We start from the raw sequence: 26,740 nt of genomic DNA on the forward strand, positions 1-26,740 counted from the left end.
AGTCCGTTACGTGCAAACTCTGATACAACGAATATAATGTTGTTTATATATATATTACAGAGAAAACCAGGAAAACAATGATGATCAAGGTATTGTAAGATTGAGATATGTTATTTAAAATTTTAAGTAATAATACATAATTGTGTTGTAAATACGTGAAATTGGTACATGAATCATGCATATATTATGTTTTATACGTGTATATATATATATATATATAGTCTTATATTATAAAATATCATAATAAAATACGTGATATCAAAAAAATGTTATTTTAGTGAGAAATACTGAAGTCTGAAATAATACTGAATCAAGGCGTATAACTAAATTTGTGTAAAAAATTATTATCTATTTTCGAAAAAAGTGTTAATTGAGATGAGGTATTATAATATATTATATGTAGTTGTATAAAAGTAATTATTAAAAATAATAATATAACTAGTCAATAAAAAATATTTAATAGTATAGATAATTAAAGTTGTAAATATATACATATTATTTAATTAATGGTCTAAAATAAAATCGACTGAATAAGCCATTATAGTTATATATACTTTTTAACTATTTATTTTTAAAAATCATATTGTCTATATAGTTCTATACGAACAGAAAATTTACAGATAAGAAGGGTAGCTGCCAAATTCGTTCCGCGGTTGTTGACATTGGAACAAAAGGAAAATCGTTTAACGATTTGTCAAGACCTTAAAAATCGATCTGCTGATATTAATTTCATAAAAAAAACATCATCACAGTGGACGAGACATGGGTTCATAGGGACGATCCGGAAATCTGCGCTTAAAAGACAACGGTTTCAAGATGTAGAGGAAATTAAAGCGAATACGTCAACAGAACTCAAAGCTATAACTTTAGAACAGTTCCAAAGGACTTTCGAAAAATTGCAAGATCACTGGAACCACTGCATATCGTCCGGAGGAGAGTATTTTGAAGGCGATATCTTTAAATAATATGTAACTGAATTTTTGTAATTATTAAAAATAAAATCCTGGTACTTTTTGAACAGACCTCGTACCTAGTTTAATTTCTCTTGAAAATAATAATAAGTTTAGTCTGTTTTCAGGTTTGAGCCCTAGCGCTGAATTCTTTGAGCTCTTCATTTTACTCACGACGTTTTGTCAGTAGGTATTGACTGTTACTGTTACTCTGCAGGTTTCACATTTAGCCCATTAAGGTAGATCTTCCTTTGACATCAGAAAACCATGTGTTATTTGAGTGTGTCTGACTCCTAGTCTTAAAAGGATTATTTTTTCTTTTATTTTGACGTCAGTTTGTTTATCATTTGATTTTAATAATGTCTTGAATTTGATTTTTTATGTCCATATAAATTGTGATCTGAAGAAGTTGTGTATTGTTTATTTCAAATTTCCTTTTGACTTCTTGATCCACAATATAATATATATTTAATATTAAACAATTTTTGAGTCATTAAAGAACCACTTACCACTTAAACATTTATTATCTGCCTAAGGACGAAGGAGAGGGAACTAGTACTAAATATTTTTTGTTACACGATAAAATAAAATTTAGAGTACATTCGTCGAAAGACAACTCACGTATAGGCGTATAGCTGATTTTATTTGTATACAATTGTCGACTTTCATGACTTCGAGAGGTAACTTCGAGTATAGCGGTTTCGCTTGCGTTATTCATAGTTCAGTGCCCCGGGGAGCCGTGCATCCGGGCAAATAAGCTCTATGCTAGTAAACCGTTCGTCGTCGGTATAGTAATATAGTGACTCATCGTCCAACGGATCTCTGCAGCGGCGGCCACCAACACCGTCTCAAGGTTTGACGAGGACGGCGGCAGAATAAACCGCGGCGATGACTCTCGTCACTTTCTTCGGGAAGTGTATAGAAATACGTAAGTATACGTTTATTTATGTAGTACATGTTATATATTTTATCGGCACGTCGGCCGCGATCGCATGGTAATCGTTAAATTTTTTTCCAACTAATTTAATTTATATAAATTTGACAAGATAGTATACTATATATTATTTTATATAGTATATAATATTATATCGACTGCGGTCTAGTCGAGGGCGCGGAAATCTCACGTATTTATAGAGTTTCTCGAAGTCGTGTTAGTGTTTGTGTCCCGAATTCTGTACCGCATAACAGACGACGTATGTGTTGTAGTTGCTGACACTGATCATATTTTTATTGTTGCGTCAAGTTCGGCCGCTGCGCGCGGGAATACCCTGCCGTGGCGTGACGTCATTCGGGTCTGCGTGGGCGACTTACGATTATGTGCATAATAATAATGCGTATACGCCGCGAGTTGATGACGACTCGGGTGGCCTATAATCCTACGACATGCCTTATGTTTACCAGTTCGGTAGTGTTTGATATAATATATACCAGTAAACCACCTGCCTGTCTGCCTGCCTATACACCATGCCCATAACGCGTCCGCTCGCTTGGCCCACCTGACTGCAATATTATCGGTTCCGGCGGTTCGCGGATTGGTGGGAACGCGTCGGCTGCGATGACGTTCCCGGTGAAAGTGTTTCCGAAGGTTTTGTAATATTATTATTGCAAGCCACCACCGCCGCGTGCGTCCAGTCGGCCATGGGATTTACCAGACGGACACCGCATTCCCGTGCTGTTATTACTACTACTACTACGACTGCCACTGTTGCTGTGCTACCACAAGACCGACCGAACGGCACCGAACCGGACGCGCTTTGAAACGTTTCGTTAAGACACGTCCGTTGTAGTGATAAAACGAGCGAACCGATCGCACACGTGCTCCGCCGACGTTTTATTGAGATTCCCGAACTTCGTGGCCACTGATCCGAAGTATTCACAAACCTGCCTAAGCGCGACACACGATCTCTAGATCATCACCGATCCGAACCCCGATAGGTAAGTCACGATATTATCTATTATTAATCGCTCAATGGTATACAGGGCGATTGGTTTATTGAAATTCAACTTTCATTACTTCAAAAAGTATGAATGTTTTTTTTATTTGAAAAAATGATAGTTTTTTTTTTTTACAATTTTTAACGCTTCTCTTTTTGAATGACATCATGCATCACGCATTTCATTGCATGTTCCAACACATTAGATTTTTCTAGGAATTTCAATGTATAAAAATCAAATTCCCAACGACTATAATGAGTATAGTTTATCAGTTACATTTTAAAACTTATAACTTTTAACTTATAAGTGTTTAATGTTTAGATAAGCGGAATGTAGTAACGCAGGAGTTTCCCTTTCAACTAAACTTTAAATAAGCACTTATAAGTTGTAACTATAATCAAGAACTTCTTTGAAATTCCATTTAATACATTGAAGTTCTCTGAGAGATATTTTGCTTGGGAATATAAAATTAAAATGTACGCAGTCATTTAAAAACGTAGAAAACTTAAAAATAATAATAACAATAAAAAATAGTTAATCATATATATATATTTTTTTTAATGTTGTTTAATAATGTTTTAAAATTATTTTGAAATAATGAATGCTTGAATACTTAACTAGAAAAAAAATAACTTGTTATTGGATGATTTTTATCCGACTACTAAGTTAAACCATTATAGCGTTAGTGTTATGAACATGTTTTAGTTTTCCAATACAAATCAATAGTATGTTTAATATTATTTATATAGTTATTAAATAATAATATTTATATGATCAGATAATTTCATATATGTCACAATGGTGTACCTAATTAATATATTAAGTCATATCTAAAATACTAAAATATTACTTATAATCGCATGTCCGAACGTGTACTTTTACGTGGAAAAAATGTATCAGTTAGTTTGAATATTGGACTTGTATAAGTTCTAAGTAAACCGTTGACTTAATTTGTAATAATCATAAATATCACGTGCTAACATATTATGAAATAAGGTAAATATATATATATATATATTGTATAATATGTAAATATTTCTTAAAATAATAATATTATAATAGTAGCTAAATATTTTTTAATATTTAACAATGAACTGAATTTACTATGATAGTGTATAATGCACTTATTTGGTTATAGATATATTTAGTTATGTAATTATATAAAACTTAACATTAAAATATTTTTATTAAAATTATATATTTAAATTAACGGTTTATAATATATTTAATGCAAATAAATTCAGCACTTTCTAAAATATATATAATCAAATAAAATGATGTCATTTATTCATCTTATACGTATAATAAGTATTGAGTATGTTTTTACGAGATTCAAAGTTTTAATATAAACGATAATTTAATAATTTAATTCAATATTCTATAAAAGTCAAACAATTAATATTTTATTATTATTGTTACAATGTGATTTTTTTTTTTTAAATTATTTATAAATTAAAGCAATATTATTATAAATATATTATTTTATATATTAATTAATATTTGCACAACCAAATATGCTTTAGGTCGGGGCTATATATACAACGTTTTCTGTTGTATATTCCGCGGAGTTTTTCGTTATGAGTATAGTTCCTCCTAATTTAAACCAATATAAATTAGGAGTTGGCATTTTTATTTTGTTGACGTTTGTCTGCTAAAACACAAGTTCACCTGCGTTTTTCAACGTGAATGAAAACGATGCGTAATCATATTCGTTGTGTATAGCTAATAATACAATGAATTAGAATTCGATAAAAAAACTCCTTGGAACACGCGGAGTAAGTGTATAGCCCCGACCTTAAAGTCTTCTTCTTAATTTTCATAATATTTTTACAAAATCTATTAATACCTAAATTGAAGACAATTTAAACAAAATAAACCAATGGAACTTGAGCACTGTTTTCTTGTTGACGAGTTAATTAAATATCGATTTATATTTTGCGAAATCGTTTTGTTTTTGTTATTGTATTTTATAGTTAGTATTTTCTTTGAACATTAATTTTACCCACTTAAACATCTTATAAAATTGCTACACTGAATACGAATTTTAAGTAGATACAATACAATTAATAAAAAATAAAAATAAAAATAAAACGCCTTTTAAATTTCCTAATCTTGTATAGATAATGAATGTTTTTATACTCTTGCAAATAGTTCTATCTTAATAGTTCTATCTTACATACAAGGAAGCGTACTCAATACAAACGTTTCAAAATAAAATAATTTATTTTTAATTACACAATATAGGTAGGTATACTATAATATTTATTATGATGTACAAAACATCATTATTTCAAGTAATAAGTAGTTATTACCTACATATTTTGATTGAATCATCACACTAAGACGAAAAATTGTATTCAAAAAGTTAATTTAAAGTTTAGAGTTTACGGCACGATATATTACTCATACAATTTTTATAAAACTCATCTGCTCTGTACATCATGCGCTAGATCCATATTCGAGGAATTTCTTATAAAATCTTTAGTGTTTGTATTTGTATCATTATAATAATATTTTGAGATCAATATTTCAGTATAAATACATAACATAAATATGGCAACAGAATATAGAACCAGGGGAATTATATGCGTTTTTGTAGGTAAAAGATGTTAACCTTAAATTTGATTTGGATGTTTCGGGTCTAGAGTGGTTGTAAAAAATAAAATAAGATGAGACCACTTTTTTCTCTTTTAAACCGTTTGTTGCCACAGTGATCGATCAGACTAAAAAGGTTTTTGAAGTTTTCTGCGCGTCAGAGAAAAATTACCTAGTAAAGTACCGATTACTTACAAAGTTCGTATATACATATATACTTTTTTTTGCGATATAGAAGCAGTTTAAACCGAAAGACATATAACTTTCAATTATTGTCAGAACTTTATTATTCACGCTATTTTACAGATCCTCGAACATGACATATTATATTAGATATATATATATATATATAAAACGAGGCGTGTGTTCTTTATTCGTATAATATGATATTTTTAAACTATATACCAACCAATCTATATAAAAGTTAAATTTGATATTTAAGATTAAATAATACACTTTAAACTCTTGCAAGTTACGTCAACTATTACGAAGTTTTCGATTTGTTAAATCGATACAGTTAATCCTAGTAATATTAAAACACGATCTAAAAGAAAAACAAAACTAAAAAGTTAACGTGGAAATGAATTTGGATCGTCGTTTATCAATGGAAAAAAAAATAAGCGAAGTGCTTTAATCGGTGCCCGGTGGTTGATTATTAATTATCATGCAATCGTCCGGTCCGTGTGTTATGTGATATATTATATGCCTATAGACTATAATACACATACCTACTCATAAGATGGAAAAGTTTAGAAACAGTTTTCGGTGACGTATCGAGAAAAATCGTGTGCCGGAATGGCGCTTTCTCTAGAAAAATAACGACAACAAAATAACAACACATAATAATACACTGTAATAATATTATGTAGGATTACTATAGGATGCATTACAAGAGCAAGACCCAACCTGTCGTGTGCACAACACACACACACACAGATATTATGAATTGCGGACACTTGAATTAATGTCGTTACTATATCGTTACGCATCACTATATATTATATACCTATGTGTTTACATCTAACATCATACCATACACCGATATCGTTGCGTGCGTAAGACGTACAACTGGATAACATTTCGGCGATGGAACAGAAACCCGACACAGTGTATATTATTATGATATTATGATCGTTATGTATACACTAATGTATGACTATACACATCCATTATATTATATTATGTATGCAAGTACTTATGACGTGGTATACGCCTCCTACTGCCGCCCTTTTTAAATTATCTGTATGCAATAATTAGGTGCGCCGTTCGCGTAATAATGATTATGACAGTATTATTATTATTAATAATAAAAACGACAACACAGAGCCTATACCACGACCCGCGATCCGCATACCGTAGTTGATCTTCGGCGCCACACACGGTTTCGGAACTGAGAGCATAATATAACTATATTATATTTACTATAATATTTGTTTATCGGGATCGTGTATACCATTTCGTCGATGTATTATATATTACCTGATATTATAAATTATATGGACCGGATGCTCGTGAAAGCGATCTCCGTAATATTTCTTGATGGCGCCGGAGATCGCAATAATCAGAAAACGTCAGATGTGCGCACGTAACGATTTTGACAGCTGTCGTTGCTGCAGACGGCATTCTAATAATAATATGATAATATTATGAACTATTTGTATAAAACGCGAGTACGCAACGTGTCGGTCGCTAAAAACAAATCTGTGGTGGGCGGAATCGAATATATACCTAACAATAATAACAATATAATACCACGACATATTATATTATAGGTATTATTATTATTATTATTATCGTCGTCGTTGTTGTTGCATATTATGGTCTATTACCGCGCCGAGTTCCCCGCCGCACCGCAAGTGCTGTTCGGCTGCTTTCTCTCGAATTTTTCGACAAACACGAGCTGTCATAATAGGTAATATTGTCGCCATATTATTAGGTTTATTACAATATGCGTATAAATGCATAAAAATGTTATGTCGTCCGTCGGTGTATCGTCTTCTCCCGCAGGCATATTACCTACGTATATTATACATAGACAGCATACACATCAGTTCTGCGCGGCGACGACTGACGACTGACGACTGAAATCGTCGCGACAGCGAACCCGTCGCGCAATCGGCGTCTTTCGATAATACGTATCGAATAGTATTACTATATTATTATGTATGCGGTGCACAACAAACGGACACGCGGTACATATATACCTACAGATTTACAATGCACGGCCAGGATACTGTGGTCTTAAAATGGCCCAGTAATCTGGACTCAAAAATAATAAACGATTACGATTATTGTCTGGTAGAAAGGAAAATGTAAACTTTTTGAACTTATCGTAACACGAGTCATACTTCGTACTACTCGAAGTTCGTTCGAGTCGTCGTTGTCGTAATATCGCACGTGTTTGATCATAATGCGCAGCAGCCGAAGCCTGCTGGGCCGAACACGTCTCTTTCGATTTCCGTTTTGTTTTATAATTTTATTGTGTCGTATACGAAAGAAACAATTTATTATTGTTATATTATTCCGACTCGTTACGTGTTTAATCAAGAAACGTGGCTTTTGTATTATACTTTCGGGAAATTCAACAATTAAATATTTTGACCTAATTTTGCATACGATTGTTTGAACATACATTTCTGACTTTGTGTTTCGGTCGAAATTAATGACTACATATACTAGCAGCCATACGCATCACATATATTAATTGTTGTGGCAAATTCCACATTCAAACGTAACTACTATAACTATAAACATATATTATTTAGCAGCCGAATTTAGGCATTTCCGTCGTTTAATTAAACATTTTATTGTTGTTTGATATCTTCCGATAATATCACGTTTTTGTGACCGTAGATTTGAATTCCGAGTTATTCGTCGTGTTGAGTATTTAAAAAATTGGCTCATTAACATTTTGGCGCTATACTTTGAATCGCAAGACTTGAAACCCTTTCGTTTGTATAAATGCAGGTCGATCCAACGAGTTTCTGACGCAGTGTATATAAAAGGACATACAATATTTTATGTACATCGTTTTAAATGTTCTGCTACAACTTTAAATATTTAGAGGAGACTGGAGAATACTATTTTAGTTCATCTGAGCTTTTAATAATTTATGCGCTTTAATCTCCAAGTACCCGTCAAACGAAAAAGCCTCTATGCAAACTTAAACGTAGCAAAGCATATTACAGAGAGAGAGAGAGTAATATTTGTCTACACTCCGCTGGATATTTTGCTCATTAAAATTATCTTATATCGATTTGTATTTGATATCAAAAACAATACACAATAAAAGTTCAAACGTCGTTGTTATTTTTGCTATACATTTAAGCGAAAAAGTGATATTTTTATTTTGTTTAAGGTTTAAAAGTAGAATCGTCATTATTATTGAAAGAAAGATTAAGCTAAGACATTAAACTGTACCAACACCTTTATTAGTATAAACGATAATGGATATAAGTTAATACACACTATCACGCGTAATCCAGAATAGGTGTCAGGTGTGCTGCTACAAGTTAATTTTGCAGGTGAAATACGATAAAGGACAAGTTTCCGCGTACAATATAGAATATATGAGAGCCCTTAATTGATTTAATATTATGTTTTTTTTTGTGTCAACATTTTATTAGAGTAGGACGATTTTAATATATTAAATTGAATAGCTTGTCACCGACATTAGCTTGACGCAACCTAATTTTCCGATACGTGGAATCTCGTCAATATTATACAACCATTTGTTTATGAATAATTTTAATTTGTATACACAGCAGCCCTTATATGATTATTTGATTGAAACGCTGTAAAGAATATAACAAATATTCATCATTTTAAAACCAGAGCGTATTATTCAGTACAAATATTTTATATTTAAAATGTTTTTATATTTTGTATATTGTTGGTATTTCTGTTTTGCCGTTGCCGATTAAATCCTCTTAAGTCTGCTATGCAATAATTGATTGATGCGCAATGTATTTTAATTAAATCGGCTTGGTGTCAGGTGGTATTTGCGCACTAATGTTATTGCCCCGAACACGTCGTGTATACTATTAGAGTTTGAAATTAATCTACTTTGGACGACTCCGAAATTCCTCGACGAGATTTAGGGGGGTTGGTGAAATGAGCGTGATTTAGGGGCAAGTTAGGTACTCAGAAACTCGAAACACGTTTTCGCGTTCGCAATAGTATGTGGCGCCGTATACCTATATAGCTATACTTTAATATTTATATGATTTTATTACTGTTCAATATCATCTGTAATAAAAATCTAATTTCGTTAATATTAATATTATATTATAACATACGACGGGCGTGCAGATGTTTATTGTATTACTATGGCGGAAGTGTATCTTTGCGATTCTCCGGGAAACGCGTAAAACGATAGGTTCACTTAATAATATGTAATTATCGTAACGATTTCATTTCAAATTTCTCGTGCCGATCTATCATCGCTTGTCAATAATATTACGATCGTGTAACGAAGCGAGCTAAACTATTGAATAACAATCTAATATCATTTTATGATAATTTATAATGTATTGCTTATACCCACTGACATGATACTATTATTATGAATATTCTGCACATGTGTCGACTGGCACAGTCTTTTATAAATTTATAATGATATTGAACACATTTATTAAACTGGCGGGTTACCCACGATTTTCGCACTAGGCCTTGAAGCGTTTTCATCAAAATATATACCATTAAGGTTCCTGTAAGATAATGTCATTATAATACGCTCATCAGTCACCACTTGCGTTTGATGCCAATGCATGTGTCTATCGTAGTACCTACATATTTATAATCATTATTCGAGATGGTTATAAATTCTAAAGCATTAATAAATTATATAAAATCGAGATTAATTATATTTTCTGATAAACTACAGTTGCAGTGTCAATGGATTTAATATAATTGTTGTATTTTTTTTTTTTTTTGGTTTGATATAGGCTACAGGCAAATTAATTTTATATTTTATAATTGTTGTATAATAAAGAAAAACTGCACTGGAAAAAAATATATATTATATCAGTGTGGTGATTTTTTTTTTTTTTGCATGATCAATCGTAATAAATGACAATATAATTCATTATGAGATAACTTGTCATAGTTAATGACATCGAGAAAGATACAAAATAAATGATGTATTTTGATACATTTATCTAAACGACGGTGACTGTCAGGATTACCCATGTTATTTTTAATTCGATGTAGTTTACCACGCAGTAGTTTTTTCCACGCGTAGAAAGATATATGCACTAATTAATTTATCATCAAAAGTCTATAGTTTCTGTACGTTTGGGTACAAATGTATAATCTACATTAAAACCAGCTAACACAATAATGAATCTTTTATGTTTTGTTCTCGCCTGGAGCCCTGCCCCGCAACAACGCATGTTTCTACTTTTGCTACTTCTCTACTACTTTGAGACGCGAATCGAAAATCGAGAACCTCCAGGGATCTTTACACATATAAATATAAAAATATTATGTTAAATTAGAGTGACCACAATATTAAAACGGAATCTTCACTTTTTCAGAAAATCGTTAAACTATTTTATTCCAAGATTTTTTTAGTGGGAATGATTACGGGTAAAGGAATATTAAAATTATCTAACCCACACCCGTCCATAAAAGTAGTGAGACTTTTTTTTATTTCTTTTTACATTTTTCACAAATTAAAATTTTAAACGTTTAAAATTAGATGAGTGTACTTTCAATTCCGATTATCGGATTATGAAATGACATTTTCAAATATTATTGAAAAAAAAAAAAAAAGATTTTCTGCTAAAAGTAAGTCACGAGTGTGATTATTTTTAAGTCAGAGCATAAGTCTCTCTTTTAATCATTCAACTGTAGCCACCCTATTGTTATGTCATTCAACCCATTTATGGACATATGTTTCAATGTCCGATTGGTGATTACGGTGTACGGTAATGTTAAATATACTCTACTATTTACATCATACACGCGTAATAATACCACATTATATCATAGGTATCTCGTGCCTAGGTCGTTTCGGCTACGGACAGCGATAATAATAGGCAATGCCGTAATGGTAAAATTGTCTTCGTCAATGCGCAACGATGACGCGTCTCACGCGGTAATGTGGTATACCTGTAATACATGTATAATGTGACAACGCGCGACTTATGGTTTATGATGTCGCAGTAAAGCTACGAAGTGTGCACGGACTTAGATAATGCATTATTATCACTGTTCGTAGGTACCTAGTCTTAGTCGAATTACAAAACGCGCGCGCATTCCGAATAATAATAATAATAATAATGAAAAAAGCCATCGATTCTTATTCGGCCACGCGTGAGCGGCCACGTACGGTGCGACAATGTAATGTATTATAATATTGTTGCCATATAATACGCTAAACGTATTGTACAACGTTCAACGATTACTGTATATTATGGGTACACTTGAAGCGTTTTCTGTCTGCAGGCTCATGTGGGTTTTCCGGTTGCTCGCTCGAGGTCATCGCGATGGCGTTATCGGAAATGGCACAAAAACATCGGAATAGCGCTCTGGGATCGGAGGGAAAAAATAATGAAAAAAAAAAAAAAAAACTATAATATAATAATGGGAAACCCGAGTTTGTCACGTCTCGACGATTTCCTCTCGCCCGGTTCGGCCGTGAATAACCTATACCTATGCGACTGCACACATACGTATGTGCCGTGCACGCGCCACAAATGACTTTTTTTTATTTTTTTCCATATTATTTACACACACACACACACACACACACACACACACACACACACACACACTGCACGAACGGCATAAAATTATAGCGCAACACACACACACACACACACATATATACGTATATTATACAGCATAGGTACCTATATCGTCCCGCCGAGCGCCGTCTCCTCCCACACGCTGCTCCCGCCGAAAACCCAATTTCATTCGCACCGGGCCGCGCTCACACAATACAATATATTATGTATTATACTTATCGCAGTGCCGCGTAATGCACATCACTCGCAACCCATACCGATAGTTCGCGGACCATAACATTGTTATTGTCGTCGTATAGGTCGCGTAAAGCGCGCGCGCGTCCTTGTCACTCTCTCGATGACGTGACGCCCGTAGAGCTGCTCGTTATTATCGCTATCTCCCCGCCCGCGATAGCTCTGCGCCGCCGCTCGCATTGTGCGCGGCCCACGTTAGCCGTTTCGTTTGCACCTATACTGTAATTGATTGTGTAATATCGTATGATATGCTAATAACGTGATTATAATATTATTGTACAGTATTACTACAGTGCACGTTTTAGGTGCGACGAGTACCTATATAGTCTTTCAGCAGTCTTTACTTCGACGTACTCGTTTTATTCGGTCGTCATCGACTCGTGTCATAATATAATATTTCGGATAGCGCAGTTATGAAATGTTTGCGCAGCAGTTGTAAATTCTGCTATAGATAGTATACGATATGATGACTATAAGTTATTTCTTATGAAAATAGGCGATGGGTACCTATTTACTCATTATTCGTTCGTTACGATGAGCTCTAAAAACGTTTCAAACACCCTGTATGTTATTGTGTATAATAAGCAGAACATGATCTGTTAAGAATTATTATTTTAAAACCGATGATCAATTATCACCGTTTTTAAAATGTTTGTCAATAATAATACATCAATAACGTCCATCCGGTGCGAGAATTATAAAGTTCGACGAATACACCAAAACTGAATTTCTGCAGTTTAAGTCCGAAAATGTATTGTTTATCCGCCTTTTTAAAGAGGACAACTTTTCCAAACTCTTTCTAACCCGTTTATCACATTATTTTATCGAAACTATACTTTTATACCGCTTGAAACTATATATGGTGCGAGCATTAGACTAAGAGTTCGAAGAAAAATTGACCGTTTACAACCATAAATACCTATCATTTTCCCTGTCCGAGTAAATTATTACTATTGATATATTTTCTTTTCCCAAATTGACCAAAAACTATAATATTTTATATAACAGTTCACTGTGGACTGCGTGCGTTGCAATGTTCAGTCCTGCTGTGAAATTGTCTGTATTAAAGGTCGTTAAAAAAATAGGTCAGTTTTTTACGTCTCTTTTGGCTGTTGCACAAAAAAAAAATATTCAGCGACATGTTTTCGTTTTAATTATTTTAATATAATCAATTAGTCGTTCAGTTTTTTCCTCAAAAAAAAAAAAAAAGTGATTAATGTTTATAAGTACATTTTTATACTCGATATATGTATAATTTATTTTTGAAAAATGTTTGTTGAAAGCGAATGGATTTAATGACGTTAGTCTTACGTAATATACCAGCATACGTTAAAATACAGTACTTTTAGCAATATTTTGCTTTCACTAAATTTTTTAGTTTTAACCCGTTCAATGAGTATCTAAATATTAATTAATACATTTATTTGTTTTGTTTTATATTTTTGTTTATTCATAAGAATTAAAGCCGAGCGGTTTTTTATTACAAAATTTTTAGTAATTAGTATACAGATAAAGCCTAATTATTATTTCTACAAAAAATAAACTGTGCATTAGATTGTTTTTTTTTATAACTTAATAATCGGATTTACTTAAAATTAACACGGGAAACCAACGTAAAAGTTAGTATATATTATTTTGTCTCTTTTTAATTATTTTTTATTGAACTGCCACACAGATACCCCAGTTGTTTCGTTTATATAAAAAATATCAATTCGATAACCATTAATTTAATATGCTTAACTTATAGGACCACATTATTTTGAAAACTTTTACCGTTTAACGGTCGTCTAAATGAAAACAATATATTATATACACACAGGTGTGTGTACTCAAATAATATGTAGGTACACACCATTCTATTTTTAACAGTGCAATAATTAAATAAAGTGTAATAATATTAAAAAACATTTATCATATTATTACGAATTACGAAATACATTGTAAACATTAGTATGTTATTAAATTTAGATTAATTGCAGCTCAGAAATTATTATTATACACGCACAAGTTGTAATTTTAATGATTGTGTTTTTAAATTATAAAAAAAAAACTTATAAATAAATCATATTTATAATATTATTGCCACTTAACAATCTTAAGAGGAAAAATAATTATTTAAAATGCGTTTTATAAATTTTTTAGTCATTAAAATTTTTATTTTTTGTTTGTTTTGATTAACTATAATAACATATTTTTATTACTGATAAAATAAGTATACCTACCTATACATAATTTATTTTATTTTATTCAAATATTATAATACTATATCTAGGTTGTGTAAAACAATAACTACAAATTAGTTTTGTAACTTTAAATACTAATTAAATCACATTACCTATACTAAAACTTAAACCTAAATCTAATAATCCAGTTTTTCAACATTGATTTCAATATTACCGGTAGAACAGTTGTGGTATAGCACGATACGTAATGAATTAAATATAAATATATAATTTTACATACAATTTTATTGAATTGTATCAGATCTCAAAGTTTCGAACCTAATTTAATTATAATAAATAATTTAAAATGGTTTCCATCAACTTGAAAACAAATATTATTCACCTTTATACATAATTTTGACTTAAATAAATAAATTACTATTGTTTTGAACAATGTTACAAAAATTAAAACCCTCCTCGGGCTCATGTTTTAACTAAATTTCGTGACTTTTAATATCAATAATTAAAGAAAATGTTTTGTTCATCACAACTTGTCATATTAAAATTTTATTTTTGAAAAAAAAAATAATATTATCAGATATTTATTTAAAAAACAAATAAGATAAAAATACGTAATAAGTTTAAACAGATCATTTTTGTCCTTTGGAGAGAGGACTTGAATAATATTATTTGAGCATAATTCAATATGCTCTTCTGATAACTTAACTATACGCTCATTGTTTGGATACTCGTGTTGAAAAAGTATATTTTGTGCAAAATGAATCAACTTTAAATAAGGGATGTTTAATAATGATATTTAATATAGTTAATAGAAAAATATTAAATTTATAACTCATGAATTTAAATTTTTTTATTTATTTCGACTAAAAATAAAATAAAAAACTGTTTGTTGGTAATATTTTTTTAAAAATTATATCCTTGTTGTTGATAAATTAAAGAAGTTTATTAAATATCTACACATTAGACATTTTTAAAATTTACATTCAACATTGTGTTTAATGATAAAGGACAAGGTATTATTATGTACTACTTTGGACGTACGATAAGTAATAGAATGTTAAATACAATTATAGGAACGCATATTCGTACATCATATGGTTCATACACACATTTTCAACTATATAACAACATTGTTATTGTATATGCTAATTTTGTTTGACAATGAGAACTCCAAGCAAATACAATTTGTGTGTCGTAGGTTTTATGTTCAAAGTAAAAATACCCACAATAGTCGCGGCTATACAAGAGCTATTTTTGAGCCGTTTTATTATTATATGTATACAGTTGCAGACTTACAGCAGCTACTGTGAAATAATATCCATTTATCATAACAATACGAGTATACACAACTAAAAAATATAACAGCAGCCAACGCGGTTATACGCGTATAATAATGACGATATTACATTTTTTTCCCCATCAAAAATGTTTCAATTTATTGTCCCACGAATCGGTAAACAATTTTATTTGTCTCAATATTAAAGACAAGGTTTGTTCAGATAATTTTGTTGTTTTTATATTATTATTATTATTATTTTTAACGAAAACCTGGACGATCTATTGTATTGTATCAAAATATAAAATAAATATTCACTCGAGTATTATATTTACTCAAGTATACTTACGTATTACGGTTATAAAAATAAAATATATACATATAAAGAGTATAAGCAGTCACCCGACGCATTATTATTATATTACATATTCAGGCCCAGATATACGTAGGTAGTGTATATTATACATATACGTTTTTTTGTCATGTAAGCAATACGGCACGGACGCCTTTTGACAGGCGCATAATATATAAAGACTGATTCATTGTTATTACTTTATATATACACAACTATAAAAATGAAATCTTAACTGTTGATTCATTTTCGCACACTAAAAGTGTGTTTACAATTTCCATCACGAGTTACATGAGTTGTAAGAAAAGTATATCGCGTGGTCTACAATATAATAATATTATGTTCGTCGCAACTTTTTTTTATATCATATCGATTTTAGTTCTTTGAATTTGTTTTAATATTTTATTTAAATATATAGATTTGTTCCCAACTCTTTTCGAATAATGAAATATAACATTAAACAAAGTTAGCTGATATCTGGCGATATAGTAATACACACTACCGCTTCATGATTAAACAAAACTTACATAATATCCTGTTATAGTGATATTCATTTGACATGGGAAACTCGACTTTTTAAAAACTGGTTCTATATAATAATTTTATATAATATAGTATAAAAAACTTAAACAATTGCTATTTTTACAGATTTAAAAAATGATTAGAACCTTCATTATATTTATTTCGAGTGGATTATGAACAAAATAAATATCGTGTAAAGTTGTATTATGTATAAATGTCAACAATGACTCTGTTATAAATTATGTTTTTTATAAAATCGTATTTCAAAAAGTTAAATAAGACAAATTTAATGCATTTAACTAAAATAATATTACACGTAGCTAACCGTAGTCTCTGTGACGTGTTTTGATCGTGCGTTTAAATATTTGAAGTAGGAATAAAAGTATGTTATCACATCACGTATAGGTATTCGATAAAGGTATAAAATACCTATGTATATGGTCATATAGATGTCGACTCGCGTATTTATGCTTGGCGCGGTCTAGCTAATGGATTATTTGATGATTATTGTATTAGAACAATATTGTTTGTGACAGCTGTGTACGAGCATTTTGTATTGCACAACAAATATGGAATAATTTCAGCTAATATGAAAGAATTATTTCAGTATACTGCACGATTTAAGATACAGTACTACCTTAAATCATGGTATACCGTATACCCACTCTCAAATCGATTTCTAAAGTATTCCAAGAATTGTATCCCACTAAAATATAACTATAATATATATGCATATTAGCCATACAGTATAATTTGTATTCATTTTTAGGGGTTCTCCATAATGAATTTATAGGGGGTCCCGTCGGCTCTGTGCTTTGATTTTATGTTGTGTGATTTATTACATAATATTATAAATTACAACAAACATGGATGTATTATGTTTTCTGAATAACCTGCTATATATAGTTCAAAGTTGAAAATTACAAACATTTCCAACGAAATTAAATTTAATAAAATTATTAGTGAAAATAAAATAACATGATTTGAACACGAACTTATAAAAAACAATATAAATCTAATTTTTAACCGACATGTTTGACTGATTTATGATTATATTTATATTATTTATTTATTCATTACCTATATTATATAATTGACTTCATTAAATTAAACATTTATTTGTTATTTATTTTTTTGTTATACTATAATTATACTGTTAATAAATAAATATTATTCTTTATTAAATTATTAGTAGTGTATGAAATATGAATCTTGATAACAATAATAGGCACACGAATTGCTTTCTAGATCTTCTGACTAAGAAAGTTCTCAGAAGTTCTGAGACATATTATAATTCATGTATATAATATGTACCTATATCTTTTTAACTGTATATACCTCGTATGAGCTACTATTATAATTTCAAATATTTCCGATACCGGATATATCCAGATATTATCGGTACAGTGTTGAACAGTTCAATAATGACATATTGTATAATGTTGTTATGCGTTTTTAATTTTTAATGCTGCGAATCGTGTAGACAGTATATCAAGTACATGTCCATGCATTACTTATAAAATAACACAATATATTATAATATATGTATATTTTACATATAATAAACGTATATTAGTTGACATATTGCGGATAGAACATTGTTCGTTTTTTTAACATGTGCTGTAAATAATAATAGAAATAATGTATATATAATAGATTAATATCCATCCGATACGTTGGATTTCGTGAAAAGGGATTTTCAGTCTGACATTGGTATTAGCATTATACACACGCAGTACAAAACGACGCATTATATTATTATAAAAAATATAGTATTCATATACATAGGTATATTAAAATCTCGAGACGCTTTTTAATGATATATTATAATATACATTGTGTGTGTATTATATTGCACAAGTCCATTCTTTGGGATAATACGTGTTTTGTCGATCCAAAATTCAACGACTATTATACATACTATTATTCATATATAAAATATAATATTTAACCGAAAGTGGAGGTTTTTATGAATAATTTCTTTCGAAACGGTCGGATCGGTTTCGGTCGTACGCAATCGCTGTTTGCGCAGACGACAGTTTCCATAAATCACGCTTGTTATAATAATGTATATGCATAATATTGCAATCGTTATTAATTGACTATCACAATATAGACGTCGCTGATCGAAAGTTGAAGCGAAGACGCCGTTGACCATATGGTTAAATGCACGGTACATAATACCATATATACATATATACAGCTGGACAGGGTTTTGTTTAGAGTTGTACTCACTCTACTCGCGGTATTGTAATAATATTGATCACTCATGTATATTATCATCAGGCGTATACTTATCTGCACAGTCAGACCGAGCAATATTACTACCATAGACGCTCGGCAACACGACCAAAATATATATGTATGTATGTATATAATAGCTATAATAATATTATTACCAAGGATAGTACCTATACTGTCTATACACACCCGCGCGTTTTATTCGCAGACAATTCGTTGAATTAGATGGGAAAATATTGTGAAATCTTTCGGGTCGTCGTTATTTAAATCGATAATATTTTGTGACGATAGAATTAATTCGGCACATCAAAAGTGATTTATATCTTTGTAAAAATAAAATTCAAATAAAGGTATATCATCCCCGCTCGATTCTTCGAAGCATTAGGACGGAAATGTTATACCTCTTTTTTGTTTTTTCCATTTTACTTGCATTTCCACGACAACATATTAATTTCGATGGAAATTTCACAGTGATCAATTATTATATTCACTATGTTTGGCTGTTTGGCATGTTTTTTTTACTTAAACAGTAAACCCATATACTATACACAATCGTATATTGTTTCGATAAACTAAGTATTGTTGAACTTAACTCGTCAACGGTGTTTTGTTACCCAATACGTCATATTTGATACTTGGAATTTTGGAATTGTTTTGATTAAGGTAATAATCATAATACAATGGTTTCGGTATATTGCACTTGTACAAACTAATTAAATTATATTTGAACTATTTACAATGACGTAAGACGTATTGGAGAATGTTTCATAATCATTATGCTTCACTAATACAAATGAAAATTTTGTGGCAAATATTATAACAGTCGGGAAAAAATTGATATTATAAAATAAATTATTTTGTGTAATGATCTAATATTTAGAATTTAGACTAAAGTTAATCGATAAGCAAAATCGTAGTATACACGACAAACAGCGCATCGTTTACTGCAACTCATAAAAATATGCACTAAAACATAAATGAAATACTTTGCAATTATGCAGTTTTTACAATAAAAGTGTTTAAATTATTTACAAATCATCACAATATCACAATTAGTTCGGTGATTATATTGCCGTTTTCAATTATACACATCACCGCGCGTATATAATTATATGTATTTAAATGTCTGGATGATTTGAGAATATTACTCATTTAAATATTGTTATTTAAATGTATCGAAGAATCTAGCTATACACTCTGCTGTAATGTCGTACTACTCGCAATAATGAGCTTTTTAATTATACGTTCAACGTATACCTAATTATTTCGACTTTATTATTTTGTTGTTCTTTATCGCAGTAATTAAAGTCAAACAGGTAAATTGCTTCAAATTAAAAGGGTCCGGCGCGCGCGAGTCTTGTAAAAACTACTGCAGTAGTGTCGGTAACGTATAATGTATAATATGTAGGCAGTAGGCACCTTATACACAACCGAGTGTGCTGTATTTAACAGATAAGAAGTTCTTGTGCATAAATGTACAATGGACATTAAACAGCGGGTTACTAAGTTGATTTTAAATTACCTGCGTTGGGTTTTTGCGGCAAATTTACGTTAAACGTTTTTGGCCTTTGCCACTATATATTTTAATAATATTTGACTCCGTGGAAAAATGCAACGCATACTTATAATGGAAAGTTCAAGAAGCAGAAAGAGTAAACAAAAACTCGTTATGATATAATAAAAAACCAACAAAAAAAAATGTAATAAAGTACCATGTTGTATTATTATAATAATGACATTTTATTATACGCACTATACAGGGTGTCTCACGAAGATTTATTAATTTAAATTACAGTGTAACGGAGTCAAATGTCAGCGTACTACACGACTACTCCGACGAATTTAAAAATCAAATCTCTACACACCTTATATACAATACGTAATGTGAAACTACGTTACTATTAGTTGTTGTTGAATTCTGAAATTAAAATATGATATCCGCATAAAAACGGTATTGTTATAAAATATAAATTATAATAATAAAAATAGGGCTGATAATATTTACGTATATAATAAGTAATGATAAAAATAAACAATAATTTTTCTTATATGTATATATTACAATTTTTTATGTTCATGTGATGCAATATGATCATCATTATTATGAAAACACTGTATTACATGTATCGAACAAAATGTAAAACACACATTCTTCTGTTCCAGGGAACCTATCGATCGTTGTGAAAATGCATTGGCTGTGTAAGTGTGTTATCGGCTTGGCGGTATTGGCCACCACTACCTGGTCAGCGTCGCTGCCGAGCGTAGCACAGAAATGTGTGCCCCCCGGACCGGGGCTGTCACTGAACGACTTCCTTTCCGGGAAGTTTTACCTGTTCGAACGGCAGCAAGAATTCAGCATCAAGCTCTTGCAAACCGCCGTGACTGCTTCGCCGAAGCAGAACTTGATATTCTCGCCTCATAGCATATACACGGCTCTTTTGATCACTTATTTCTTAAGTAACAATGAAACGGAAGAGACCTTAAAGCGTTTCCTCAATCTACCACCAGAACAGGTATTTATATGATTGTGATCGAAAGTTTCTCGCCACTCCGTAAAAATGTTTAGCTCGTCTATTACCTTATTAAAGAAGTTGCAGTGTAGATTAATTTATTGAAAAATATTGACATTTCATTATAACAAGACCCGCGGGTTCCCTTTGTAGATAATAAAATAATTTTGCAAGAAATGTGAAATATGGGATAAAAGTAGTACTCTTGACTAAAACTATAATTCTAAAATAAATATTAGGTACAGCACTCATTTTGTGTGGTTAAAAAAGTATAGGTAAGGATATAAATAAATAATAAGAGTATGCCAAATTTCAGGCTTCTAAAAGTATATGCGACTTTATATAAGCCTTTGATAATTAATTAGATTATATAAGTTATGACTTTTAAAACAAGTATATATAACATATATAGTGACAATTTAAAATCGTAAATTAAGTTTAAAAGTTTGAATTTAATTTATAGAAGAAAGTATTTGAACAAAGTTTTCAGATTCATTAGTCATGTGTGGAGACGGAATTTCTATGTTTATACTAAGATTATGCATATTTAATTGGAGAAACTATATCTTGACGTTTATTTAATAAATGATAACCTTTTTTTATTGCATAAAAATGCGTACTTAGTTCAATACGATATATTTTAAGAATTTATTATCACAACTTTTTGTCATACCTATAATTATTTTCAATGCAATGTCATGAATTATACAAGTACAATTATAATATTAATATTGTAGTAAGAATTTGGTAAAACCAAAAAGTGAATTTTGTGATACGAATTAAATACTATCAATATATAAATCCTGACCTAAGTTTATTTTAATAACGATACGGAATGTTTTAGCTCATGAATAATTATTATATAACTAAGAAAACTTTTTTCAATATATATTATTTTTTTTGATGTAAATATTGATCATAGTAAAGTTATGATATGGATAAAGGTATTGAACAATTGTACTTTAACCTAAAATATGTATAGATAATTATATTTTACAGGCATTTTAAGTTAAAATTTGGATGAAACCATTTGTTTAGTATATAAATAAGTAATGATATTATAATAATATGATAATGATAATAATTACTCGTATTTTGTTATAACGAAAAAACAATATGCGTAGAAACTTAAAATTTTTACGTTTATTATATTGTTATAGATTTTACTATACAGAATATTTTTGGTTTATTTAAAAATATTATCTTTTTATACTATACACCTACATTTACTATTTAACGATATTTACAGAAAGATGTTATTACATTTTGAGTTATATAATTTTTTATAATATGGTATAAATATAATATTTTATTATAATAACTAAATCATTGAATATATCATAATATCATACATCATTATATCATTAAATTTAAATTTAAAACAACCATAACAATGACTCACTTGACACCTAATGTACAAATAAACAGAGCGGTACTCATGTGCCCATCTTATTTTTTTATTATTATTTACACGACTAAATATTATATAATTATAATTATAAATTTTAAAACCATTACAATAATTAATATAATATGCTCAATTTTTCAGCATTTTATTTTTAATTTAAATATTGTAACTTGTAATCAATATAAGTATACGCGATAAATAAACTCAAGTTAAAATAACCTTTAAATTTGGAGTAACAGTAAATATTAACTCGTATACTATTCATTGAAAAAGTATGTTTCTTTGATTATTTTTATTTTTCCTTTTATACTAGTTTTCAGCTTTTAAACAAGATTAATTTTTTCTCGGTATAGAACTTTTAATAAGTTTTTAGTATTTTGCAATAAATTGAAATTTTTTGTGACATACACAGAGTTTGTTTTAAAGACACAACCCGCCAAGTAAAATGTGTTTCGGAAATTCTCTAAAATGCTGCAACTCTTTAAAATCATTTATAAAACTTTGTTAAATTGCGTAGAATATATACGTATATAATATAAAAAAAATTATTTTAAAAGACTGCATTTGACTGATTTTAATGTCGACTGACGTAATTTATTGGTATAGGGCAAACTGAGCGTGATGCAAGCATACCGTATGGAGAAATTGTTCCACTCGATGAGGGCCCTGAACACCAGCGCTGATTACGAGTTCAGCTCGGTGGATCGTCTGTTCGTTTCTCAGAGACTTCCGATACAAAAGTGCATTGCTGACGTATTCAAAGATGAGGTGCACAAAATGGATTTCGTCGTCGATCCCGAACTTGCTCGGATGTACATAAATAACTGGGTGACCAACCAAACCAATCAGCAAATTAAGGACCTGTTACCCGAAGGAAAAATCTCGTATGAGACGAGACTTGTGCTGGTAAGCATCATCATATAATAATATTTAACATCATTATTTATTATATACGCGCGAATCTGAATAAAAACGAGTTCGATGTAATGTAGAGTATTATAGTATTATAATTAATAGTGTCCTGTGTATATATTCTTATAGGCAAACGCAGCGTACTTCAAAGGTTTTTGGAGCTCGAAATTTTCCTCCGAAAGTACGAAAGACGAGGTATTTTATACGTCACCAACCGAAAATGCGTATGTTCCGATGATGTGGCAATCTGGCGTTTTCAATTTACGTAAGTACACCATTTGAAAAAATAAAATTAATTTGTTTAATATACCCGAAACCCGATATATGAGGGAGGGGTAATAGTGACAAGCAATTCAAATTTTTATAAAAAAAACTATCGCCACGGAGGGCTTTCCATGTCTTTACGCTTATTATTTTTAATAGTATAATATTGATTTTGTATTTTATTTAATATTGATTTGAAACTTATATTATTATTGATACAACTTTAATTATAATATATTTATAAAAAAAACTATGATTCATCCATTACCTGCCATCTCAAATCCACCATTAAATAACGATATTTTAAACCTCTCATAATATTCTACTATCTAACTATATATTTAATTGGGTGTGTGTAGTGAGCTCTGACGAGTTGGGTGCACACGTACTGGAACTCCCATACAAAGGCGGTGATGTCAGTTTGTTTGTGATCCTGCCACCTTTCAACAAACAACGTGGAATTAGTCAGCTTAGTAAGAGGCTCAATACGAAAATTTTGCAAAACATTGTTTCGTCAGGTGAATGGACGTCGCGGCCCGTCGAGGTGTCTCTTCCCAAATTTAACATCGAACAGAGCATGGACAACCTCGTGCCGGTGAGTGGAGTTTATAATTATAAATATAATTATCTATTATAAAGATATTAAAGACTTTATGTAGATATTATTGGACTTTGGTTTTAAAACTATTTTTAAAAATTGTGATAAACGTCTATGTTTATGTGTGCAAACTTTTGTGTATTTTAAAATGTTATTCAAAATTAATACAAAAATTAGAAACCAATAAATAAAATATGCCAAATATGAAAAAAATTACCTCTTTCAAATAATAATAAAAAAAGATCAATATATTTTGATGATTATACGAATCACTTGATCGTTTTCCTGTAAATTTGTTTTTGGTTGTTGAATTTTGTGCCACGTAGTACAAATTGCCTAAATGTTTACCCCTTAATAAATACCTAAGCCTCCTTAAGATACAATATTTTTATTAATGCTTTATCATTAGTTGTTGAAACTCTATCAGGCCCATCATGGATAAGAAATTTATATTTTTTTATGGGGAATTAAATCTTTTGATTTTGTCTTTACTCTCTTTAAATAAACATGTATATTAAATGTTGATGGTTTCCGAAAACTATCTGAATTCCTAAGGTGATTCTTCAAAAATATATTTATTGCTTATGCTAATCCCTGCTATTCTGCGTATCGTATCTATTATAATATAGTACATCGATAAATCGTATATTACAATGAGTGTATTGATAATATTTTTCACCCAAGCGACGGAATATTTTAATCACGATGGAAAGAAAAAGTTCTAATCAACTAATTCGATTTACTAATTACTAAATGTCTACTATAAATTAATAATATTATCTATTGAACTATTTTTATCTAAAACAAATCTCAAAAACGATTTTAGTTCTAATTTTAATACATTTATTGATGCTTCCATGATAAATTTAAATTAATATGTAGAATCTTAATGTTCACAGTATTGAATTAAATTGTTTTACAAATTTCATAAAAAATAAGTATCAAAAGCGTTTTTCAGAAAATGAACTTTTTTGTGAGTCTATCCAAACCTTATAAAATCACAGTACTGCATATGAGAAAAATCTAGATAGCATTATATTTTGTTTTAAACCCGTGGCATATTATGATTATTGTATGGTGAACATTGTTTTTAGATACTGGAGCAAATGGGAATCGGAAACATGTTCAAAGGCAACGTAGACCTGTCGGCGTTGACCGGTAACGCAAACGACGTGACCATTGACGATGCTGTACACAAGGCAAAAATAACCGTAGACGAAGAAGGTACAATTGCCGCAGCAGCAACGGCGTTCATAATGTCCCGGTCATCCAGGCCAGTGGAGCCCTTCAAGTTCCGGTGTAATCATCCGTTCATCTACTTCATATTCGACAAGGTCACCGGGTCGGTACTGTTTATGGGCGTTTACAATTCTCCGAAATCTAATTAGATTATGGACCATATATACGTCGTCAGACGAGTTATGTAGACGTGTCGTGCACTAAGGGTTACAAGACACGGTGTAGGATTGTAAAAGACAACCTATATATTATATAGGGTTATTACGATCGTTGGCTTATTATAACGTAGTTTTAAGATGTAAATATTCATACACGTTTTAGGTTTACTATCATTATTATTATTATTATTTGTATGTATATATATATTATTAATTATTATGTTGTATTCTAATTTTACGCCAATTGCTTTTAATTGGATGTCGGTGTATTGTCCTGTAAAACGAAGAACGTAGAGGCGTTCGCGATTGTACCTATACACTATATTACACATATAATTATGTCAAATATGGCACGCGAAGGTAGTTTCCAAGATTTAGGTTGACGGAGATCCCACAGGATTACATCGTAAGTGGGAGAATATTTTCATAAATCTATGTTTTGGATTTTTTTTATTGTAAAATATATTATTTATATACTAATGTACTTACTATGATAAAAAAAATATATTTATATTATGAGATAAGCACCGTAGTTTGCCGATGTCGAATCAATATTGTTCAGTCAAACATTTTGTCAATTTATTAATAAAATGTCACATTTCTCTCATGTA

General features: G+C 30.4%; 1 protein-coding gene across 1 annotated transcript; it reads left to right on the forward strand.

Moving 5' to 3' along the window:
- Nucleotides 1-2,556: 2,556 nt before the first annotated feature.
- On the forward strand, nt 2,557-26,740 carry LOC132920712 (serine protease inhibitor 88Ea-like). The gene is made up of 6 exons (XM_060983340.1): nt 2,557-2,885; nt 21,204-21,553; nt 23,565-23,864; nt 24,000-24,135; nt 24,494-24,729; nt 25,827-26,740. Exons 2-6 carry the CDS (start codon nt 21,227-21,229, stop codon nt 26,118-26,120), a joined length of 1,293 nt encoding a protein of 430 aa, XP_060839323.1. The 5' UTR covers nt 2,557-2,885; nt 21,204-21,226; the 3' UTR covers nt 26,121-26,740.

This window comes from Rhopalosiphum padi, chromosome 2 (genome assembly GCF_020882245.1).
Source record: "Rhopalosiphum padi isolate XX-2018 chromosome 2, ASM2088224v1, whole genome shotgun sequence".
Lineage (NCBI taxonomy): Eukaryota > Metazoa > Arthropoda > Insecta > Hemiptera > Aphididae > Rhopalosiphum > Rhopalosiphum padi.